General features: G+C 36.3%; 2 protein-coding genes across 4 annotated transcripts; one reads left to right on the top strand and one right to left on the bottom strand.

The window, feature by feature from the left end:
- The first annotated feature begins 713 nt into the window (after positions 1-713).
- LOC113333294 lies at positions 714-2,530 on the top strand. 3 transcript variants are annotated; one of them, XM_026579802.1, is made up of 5 exons: positions 714-1,000; positions 1,189-1,266; positions 1,375-1,457; positions 1,564-1,766; positions 2,202-2,530. In XM_026579802.1, exons 1-5 carry the CDS (start codon positions 792-794, stop codon positions 2,292-2,294), a joined length of 666 nt encoding a protein of 221 aa, XP_026435587.1. In that variant the 5' UTR covers positions 714-791; the 3' UTR covers positions 2,295-2,530. The 3 variants fall into 3 exon arrangements, with proteins under 3 accessions (XP_026435587.1, XP_026435588.1, XP_026435586.1); XM_026579803.1 differs by having other exon boundaries at positions 1,183-1,266; positions 1,585-1,766; XM_026579801.1 differs by having other exon boundaries at positions 1,183-1,266.
- A 385-nt stretch (positions 2,531-2,915) lies between these two features.
- LOC113332912 lies at positions 2,916-3,392 on the bottom strand. Its single transcript, XM_026579411.1, has one exon. It carries the CDS (start codon positions 3,390-3,392, stop codon positions 2,916-2,918), a length of 477 nt encoding a protein of 158 aa, XP_026435196.1.
- Positions 3,393-8,356: the final 4,964 nt, after the last annotated feature.

The following is an 8,356-nucleotide window of genomic DNA, read 5'->3' as shown; positions in this document are numbered from 1 at the left end:
GATAAGGGGATTTCATATTTATTTCATAATGACCCAGTCCCAATTGAGGAATGGTTCCCTCAAAATTGGGCCGGCCCGCAAAAAATCACTCTTTTCCATATCCTATTTTGATCTTCTTGAGTTGGGCGATAGCACGTGTGTGAATTTTAGGCTTAAGCCCAGGCTAAGAAAATGCTCAAGCCCACCCCCACAACCGAGCGTCACGTTCCGCCAGCATAGTCGCGAAAGTGCTGTAATAATGGTGTTCATCTCACCTGATTGACAAACTGGGAAAGCAAACCCAGACGCCAGAGTGGTCTATATATCTTTTCTTTCCGGATAACACTGATTATTTTTCAAACTGAATCTCCGTTGCAATTTTTAACCTCCCAGCCTTAAAGAACACACGCTTGCCTTGCAGCTGGGCTGTAAATTAACTTGTAACTTGCAAGTAAAGTGTGAAAATAGATTAAAAAAAAAAATCTCCAATGCATTCATCTCTAGCTTCAAGTAATCCCTAACTAAAACTTAACTGATCTTAAAAAACATTTTTCGTACCCATCTTTATATATGTCAACGTACGCAACACTACAAAGTTTGCCGTGCTCGTAACCTTTAATTCCTTTAATCTGATCCCCCAAAATAAGTAAACTCTTATTTGCAAGTTTCAACTAGCCAGTCTAGCCTTATTATATAACGCCCATTCTTTTATGCTACTACTTCTTTATACTTCTCCACACATCTCTCTCTCGCTTTCTTAACTTAAGAGATTAAGTTCTAAAGATTACAAAGAACGATAGTGATTTGAAAGAATGTCAGCGAAAAATCCATTTCAAAACTTTCGGAACATTTTTGTTATCCTTACCCGGTATAGATCGAGTGTCAACTCCCCCATCACATACAACCGTCCAGACGTACCTATATCAAAACACAGGTGTGGGTCTGATGATCAAAATCAAGGACTGCAGTTGCTTAAACCTGATGATTATGCAGTGCATACAGCTGAATCACTCACAAAGATGTAAGGAATTAACCAGCATTGGTAGCGCTTGATATCTGATTTGTTGTTTCCACTAGTCATTTGGGCCTTGCTGCTGTGATAATTAGTTTAGGAATTTGATGTTAGCAACTCTGTGTTGGTTTCCTGTAAGTTGTTAGTACTGTATAATTGAATACGTGAACTCATGTTTTCTGTATGTGAAGCACCAGAAAGGTTGACATGGACCGGACCGTTCAACAACTGACACCTTCGGATACTACATCTGTGTATCGGTCATGGACCCTGTGGTAAATAATTGTTTATTTAGTCAGCATTAGAGTAACTTTATTTTGGGCACCAATCAGATAATAAACATGGACATTCATGAAATGAATGGGTATATTTTCAAAATGCAGGACAAGATGGATTTTGGGAGCTATGTTAACTCTAATTCTACCCTTTTGGAAGGCAAAGTGGCAGAAGTTGCTAAGATTAGAAGGTAATATATTCCCAAGTTTGTACTTCTTCTAGTTCTTCTTCAAAAGAGAGGTTTGTATTCAAATTTTTTTTTATTTGTCCGTTACTTTCTTTTTCGGTGTTCATAGCTGAAGTGGAAATGGCTGTAGAAGTAGTAGAACATGTAGCAGAAACTGTAGAGAAAGTTGCTGTTGTGACGGAGAAATTGTCAATGGAGATGGCCGATAAAATTCCAGGTGACGGGGAACTCAAGAAAGCAGTATTGTTTGTAGAACGAGTATCACAGGAGGCTGAAAAAGATGCTCGATTAACAGAAGACATCCTTCACAAGGTACCTTTTTGTTGAACTATAGTATTGTTGTGCCTACATGGTATTTGGTCGAAAAGGCCGCCGTTGGCTGCTGCTGAACTCCCCTAGGTTGAACATGTGCAGCTTCGTTCCAAGCAATCTGTGGTAAAATGTTTTGCAATCCAATTTCTAAGCACGTTAAGTTGAACTAGCTCATGAGCCATGGTTCGTATCGTAAAGATTATTTGGAAAATTAAAAATTTAAAAAGAATGATCTAATCGTTTAAACAAATGGAAACCGGCATTAATTTTTCTGATCAACAGATCTAGTTTAGCATCAAATGAAGCTAACCCAAAATGAATTCTTGTAACTTGTGGAGCTAGCTTTTAGCGTCATGTAGAAATATCTTCCTGCATTTCAGTCCATTTGGCAAAAAGCATCCTAATCGAGTTTGTTTTGTTTTACACATTACACAGCTTGATGATTTGAAGGAAGATGTAGAAAAGCTTATTGATCCAATATTTGACGGGGAGAAATCTAAAAGTACGAGAAGTGGGAAAACTTACTGAGCCTATTTTGGAAGAGCAGAAGTGTGATCAAAGGAAAGTACAGTGGTTTTTAATTTTCATTATCTAAGAACAAATTACTGGTTATTGGTCAGTCAATGTATATAATGTGCGATTAAATTTAAATATTACTGCCATTGTTGTTTCGCACCTTGAGTTTGATTTCACAGCTTGTATTTAACCAGGTATAATAAGCGTTGTAAGGCCAGAAAAATGAAACAAATTCCGAACTTTTTTTCTTTTTTTTTTTACTCAAAAAGGGCAAAATATATTAAGAAAAAAACATGATTACCACAAGGAGGTGGCTATCATGAAAAGAGTTACAAGATTAGCTCATGAAGTTAAAGATTCTCAAAAAGAAAGCAAAAGATTGCTAAATTATTAAAACAATACTAGCCTATCACTCCTTTCCAATTGAACAAAAGATCCTTTAAGGTAATATTTTCAAAAAAATTTGTTCCAAGAGACCAGATGTAGAGAAGACACTTCACTTCAATCAAAAGTGTGTTGAAATTCTTGTATCTTCCCTGGAAGAGTCTTCCATTTCTTTCGTTCCATACCACCCACCAAATGGCAAATGGTAACATGCTCCGCAATTTTCTCCTCCATGAATTCCCTTTCTTCTTATTCCATTCCCACATGGTTGCTCTTATATCTTCTCTGAAAACCCAAACTAGTGAAGAAAAAATTCCAGAGTTTTCTTGTTTCATCACAATGCAAAAACAGGTGTTGATTGGATTCAACAGCTTTTTTACACATTATGCACCCATTAAGAACAATTGAATTATGAAGAGTATCTAGTGTAGGAGCAGCATTGTAACAAAGATTCCAGGTGAAAAAGATCACTTTTTGTGGAATTCTAGGATTCCACAAACTTTTGTGAGGAAATCTTATGTAACCATCTACTTCAATTGCAACATAACCGGATTTAACAGAGAAAGAATTACCAGGATTCCAAGAGAGGAAATCATCTCCATTGTTTGCTAGATTTGGATTATGTATTTGACCCAGCATTTCAGCTACCATCCGCTCTTCCTCTTCTTTCAGATTTCTGACAAAATTGAGATCCCAAGCAGTACTGTCATCTGTAAATTTTACCATCTCCCTAATAGTTTCATTCTTATTTCTGGACAATTTATACAGAAAAGGATACAAACTAGCTAAGGACTGCTCCCCTATCCATATATCATGCCAAAAAGTGCATCTGTTTTCACTTTGATATGCATAGTAGAAAGTTGTTGAATAACATCTCTCAGTCTTTTTACACTAACACCACCTCTTTGTTTTGATAATGCTATCTTTTTCCAACCTACCCATCCTCTCCTTTTACCAGCACCCCAAAGAAAAATTCTCATAATGTTATCCATTTGTTTTTCAACAGAAGCAGGAATTTGAAAAAGAGAAAGATAATAAATTGGAAGGCTGCAACGAACATGTTTGATTAGCATTAACCTACCTCCTTTTGAGAGGTACCTTCTTTGACAATTGCTCAATCTCTTCTGAAATCTTTGAAGAATTACCTCCCAAACTGTGATTGCCTTTGATTTACTACCTAAAGGAATTCCCAAGTAATTTAAAGGAAAATTCACTTTTTAGTAGCCAAAAATTTGAGCACAAGAGTCAGTAAACTGAGCATTTCCCACAACCACTAAAGAACTTTTCTTGAAGTTTACTTTCAAGACTGAGACCATTTCAAAAGCAATTAAGATGTTCTTAAGTTCATAATTTGTTCCTCACTGTCATCCAGAAACATGATGAGATCATCAGCAAATTGCAGGTGGTTTACAGTGTCTCCATTTGCTGAAGGTTTGAAATCTTGAATTAGATTTAACTGAGCTGATCATTGAATCATCAAAGAAAGTACCTCAACCACCAAAATGAATAAGAAAGGTGACAATGGATCACATTGCCTTACTCCTTTACTGCTTCTAAACAACTCAGAACAGGTGCCATTCAGAGAAATAGAGAATCTGACATTTGAAATGCACCAATGAATCCATTTTCTCCAAAAATTTCCAAAGCCAAATATTCACATAGTGTAATCCAGACTACTCCAATTAATGTTGTCAAAAGATTTTTGTAAATCCACTTTGACTACTAAGCCTGGAGTCTTGGATCTTTCTCTTGCATCAATCAATTCAGAGGCAATTAGGATACCATCAGTAATCTGCCTCTCATCTACAAAAGCTCCTTGGAATTTTGAGATTATTGATGGCATTATGACTTCCATTCTTTCAGCAAGACATTTAGAAATTGAAAAAGCGGGGTTCTAACAACACCACCCAATATTTGGCTTAGCAATCTGTATGGACTAACTCCGAAATACTTTGCTAGAGAATCAACTAGACAGTCAGACTCAATCTAGATAATAGTATCTCAAGGAGTTAATTTCTCTCTCTTGATTTGATTTTTACTCAAGGTAAAACCAATAGCGAGTCTTTATCAAATACAAGGAATAACTTGGACGGTACCAAAGACCAATGTCCAAGGATCAATCAATATCAATCAACAACCAAAGATTGGATTTCCAATTGATGATCACGAACGCACAACCTGTATTATTTCAATTATATAAAATATAATACGGAGAAGAAATAACACATACACCAAAAATTTTGTTAACGAGGAAACCGCAAATGCAGAAAAACCCCGGGACCTAGTCCAGATTGAATATACACTGTATTAAGCCGATACAGACACTAGCCTACTCCAAGCTAACTTCGGACTGGACTATAGTTGAACCCCAATCACTCTCCCACCGATCCAAGGAACAGTTGTACTCCTACGTCTCTGATCCCAGAAGGATAGTACGCACTTGATTCCCTTAGCTGATCTCATCCACAACCAAGAGTTGCTGCAACCCAAAATCACAGACTTGATAATAAAAAGATCTGTCTCACACAGAAAAGTCTATCAAAGGATAAATCTGTCTCCCACAGATAAACCCTAGGTTTTGTTCCGTCTTAAGATATAAAATCAAGGTGAACATGAACCAATTGATAATCCGGTATTATATTCCTGAAGAAAAGCCTAGATTAATCAATCACCTCTCTACAATCCTTTTGACTACACAGGTGGTTTGTCGAGGAATCACAAACAATGAGACAAAGATGTTTGTGACTTCTTTATCTTGCCTACACGATATAATAGACTTTATCCTTGTCAAACAAAAGATTTTATCCTATTTTCCATCAAATACATGACTGCATAGGCATAACTTTTGTAATTGTCAAAAGTCCATTCGTCCTTTCATCAATACGAATACCAATTCATGAACGACTTTACTTTTGACAGCATATGGGACCTTCAAGTTCACGGACGCAAACAATACATATCCCATAAACAAATTGCAATATCACAAAATCATAAAGATCAATACTTCAATAACATCATCCTCAAATATTTTTAGAATTTAATAACCAATAAACCTAAAAAATAACATAAGAAGATGAAAACAAAAATAGCTATCTGTAGTCACAATCCTCGCTATTCAAAGCACTAGTTATTCTTCCAACTAATTCAAAAAGAAGACATACTAGGTATTGTAGATCTTTCTCAGGGCATCTACGGAAAAATCCTTCTGGTTATTGAAAAAACCATTGATTATGGGATCGTTTAGTTCCTCTAAATCTTCAGAAATACCAGTTAACTCACTAAGTTCCCTTTTTAGATCACACAAGTTATTTTTGGTTAAAGACAAACTTTGTTCATAGTGAGTTATTTCTTCCACGTAGGAAATGATTCGAGATTTTAAATCATTTCTCTTGCTGATGAAGTCTTTCACCATTTCTCTAAAATGATCATCAAAACGACAACCAGAAAGGAGACAGTTAGAGGAAGAACTTTTTCTTTTTATTGTAGACTTCTTCTTTATCATCTTTGAGGAAGTAATTCCTTTGCATAGATATATGTTGACTGCTTCTACTGCATTACTTTTAGAAGTGCCTCTAGTTACAGGAGCCATGAAAACGTATGAGAAGAAAGAAGAAGATAAGAAGATTTAAAAGTGTCAAACCCTAATTCTTGACACAGTCTTCCATAGTTTAAGGATCCACAAAACAATATTGTTAACATGATATTTAATAAACAAAGATACATACTTGAGCCACAAGATGCAGAGCCTTAATCTTCTCAAGCTAAGAATGAGGATGCAGGCGTCTCCGAGCTCAACCAGAGACAAAGTGAGCCAGATGCTCCCCTTGCTTGTCAAAGCTTGTTGAAAAAACAGGTTTCCTCCTTCTTCTGATTCTGGAAGCATTGGTTTTACACGACCTTTGATTATCTAGATTCAACTTTTGCATGTTCTCTTGTAGTTTAGAAATTCTTTTGTTCCTCTGCTTGAATCTCCAACACGTGTTTTGAACATGATTTGCATTTCCAAAAAACGAACAACCCGACGATCCTTTGTCTTGTTGAAGTGCCTTCTGTTTATTACAACTGCCATCCTGGGTTTTCCCATGACACTTAGGAACATAGTTGACGATACATGCAGTCTTGCTCTTATATCCTAAACCATTGGTGTTTCCAAAGGATTTCTGACCAAATAACATTGCTGAGATTTTATCAGAACTTCCAGATAATCGTTGAAGATCATCTTTGAGAGTATTAATCTCTTTTTCCTTTAGAACAATGGTCCTGGTGAGTTGATCATTAAGACAATCTATCTCAAGATCTTTCACTTGGATTAAAGATTCCGGTTTCTTCAATAAAGCTTTTAATTGAAGATTTTCTTGAAGGACCTCTTTGTTCAAGAAATCGAAAATCTCTGTGTCAGACTCAATTTCCGAATCAGATTTTGAGTGTATGGAGGTTTTTGCTGCGAGAACTGTAACTTCACATTCAACAGACGTATTCAAGATGTCGACACACGGAGATTTATCTTCCATAAAATCTTTAGAAGAAATAGATGACAGTGGATGTTTATCACATCTAACGCTCCTCTTTATGAACTCCTTGATCCTTTCTGTTAACAACGGTTTATTGAACCGATAACCAGATGAACAACACTCATCATCCCAAGATAAGTTAGAGGATTTACTTGTCTCGGGAATAGCGTTGAAAGCAAAGGTTTGAACAGAATTTGGATCACGAATTGTCACATGTCCACATGAGGTATTCATTGAAGGAGTGTTGAGGTTGTTTCCTCCATTGATGGCTTGTTTCTTAGAAACGTATCTTTTGTCTTCAAATACAGTTTCTAAGATATCCCAGGCTTCTTTAGACTTAGTGCAAGTAGCAACATAGTACTGAAGATCTGGGGTAACAGCCTGTCTGATAGCATTTAATCCAAAGGAGTTTTGCATTGCAGCAAAAGATTCTTTAGGACTATAACTACCAACATCCTTTGGTATAATACATTGTCTTTTGTATTAACCGGAGGATTATAGCCGTTAACAATACATACCCAGGTTTGAAAATCACATGCTTTAAGTTAAGCACACATTGCAACTTTCCATGCTGAGTAGTTTGAGCCATCAAAGACTGGTGGTACGCTAATAGAGATAGCACCTATGTCCATAGAGTCAGATCGCTACAAACACAAATTTGTTAGGTCTTAAACGTGTTTTCCAGCTCTGATACCAATTGAAAAAGCGGGGGTCTAACAACACCACCCAATATTTCGCTTAGCAATCTGTATGGGCTAACTCCGAAATACTTTGCTAGAGAATCAATTTGACAGTCATACTCAATCTAGATAAAAGTATCTCAAGGAGTTAATATATCTCTCTTGATTTGATTTTTACTCAAGCTAAAAACAATAGCGAGTCTTTATCAAATACAAGGAATAACTTGGACGGTACCAAAGACCAATGTCCAAGGATCAATCAATATCAATCAACAACCAAAGGTCGGATTTACAATTGATGATCACGAACGCACAACCTGTATTATTTCAATTATATAAAATATAATGCAGAAAAAAAATAACACAGACACCAGAAGTTTTGTTAACGGGGAAACCGCAAATGTAGAAAAAACCTCGGGACCTAGTACAGATTGAATACACACTGTATTAAGCCGCTACAGACACTAGCCTACTCCAAGATAACTTCAGACTTGACTAT

Source organism: Papaver somniferum, unplaced genomic scaffold (genome assembly GCF_003573695.1).
Source record: "Papaver somniferum cultivar HN1 unplaced genomic scaffold, ASM357369v1 unplaced-scaffold_132, whole genome shotgun sequence".
NCBI classification, from domain to species: Eukaryota; Viridiplantae; Streptophyta; class Magnoliopsida; order Ranunculales; family Papaveraceae; genus Papaver; species Papaver somniferum.
Note: the sequence above shows the minus strand (reverse complement) of the source record. Positions and strands in the feature narration are given on the sequence as shown.

What these genes read in the sequence shown, in the direction of transcription:
- LOC113333294 (XM_026579801.1), top strand. Translation starts at nt 792, where the DNA reads ATGTCAGCGAAAAATCCATTTCAAAACTTTCGGAACATTTTTGTTATC. An exon ending in GCTGAATCACTCACAAAGAT is followed by an intron (nt 1,001 to 1,182) that starts GTAAGGAATTAA and finishes CTGTATGTGAAG; the next exon opens with CACCAGAAAGGTTGACATGG. An exon ending in GAAGTTGCTAAGATTAGAAG is followed by an intron (nt 1,458 to 1,563) that starts GTAATATATTCC and finishes CGGTGTTCATAG; the next exon opens with CTGAAGTGGAAATGGCTGTA.
- LOC113332912 (XM_026579411.1), bottom strand. Translation starts at nt 3,392, where the DNA reads ATGGTAAAATTTACAGATGACAGTACTGCTTGGGATCTCAATTTTGTC.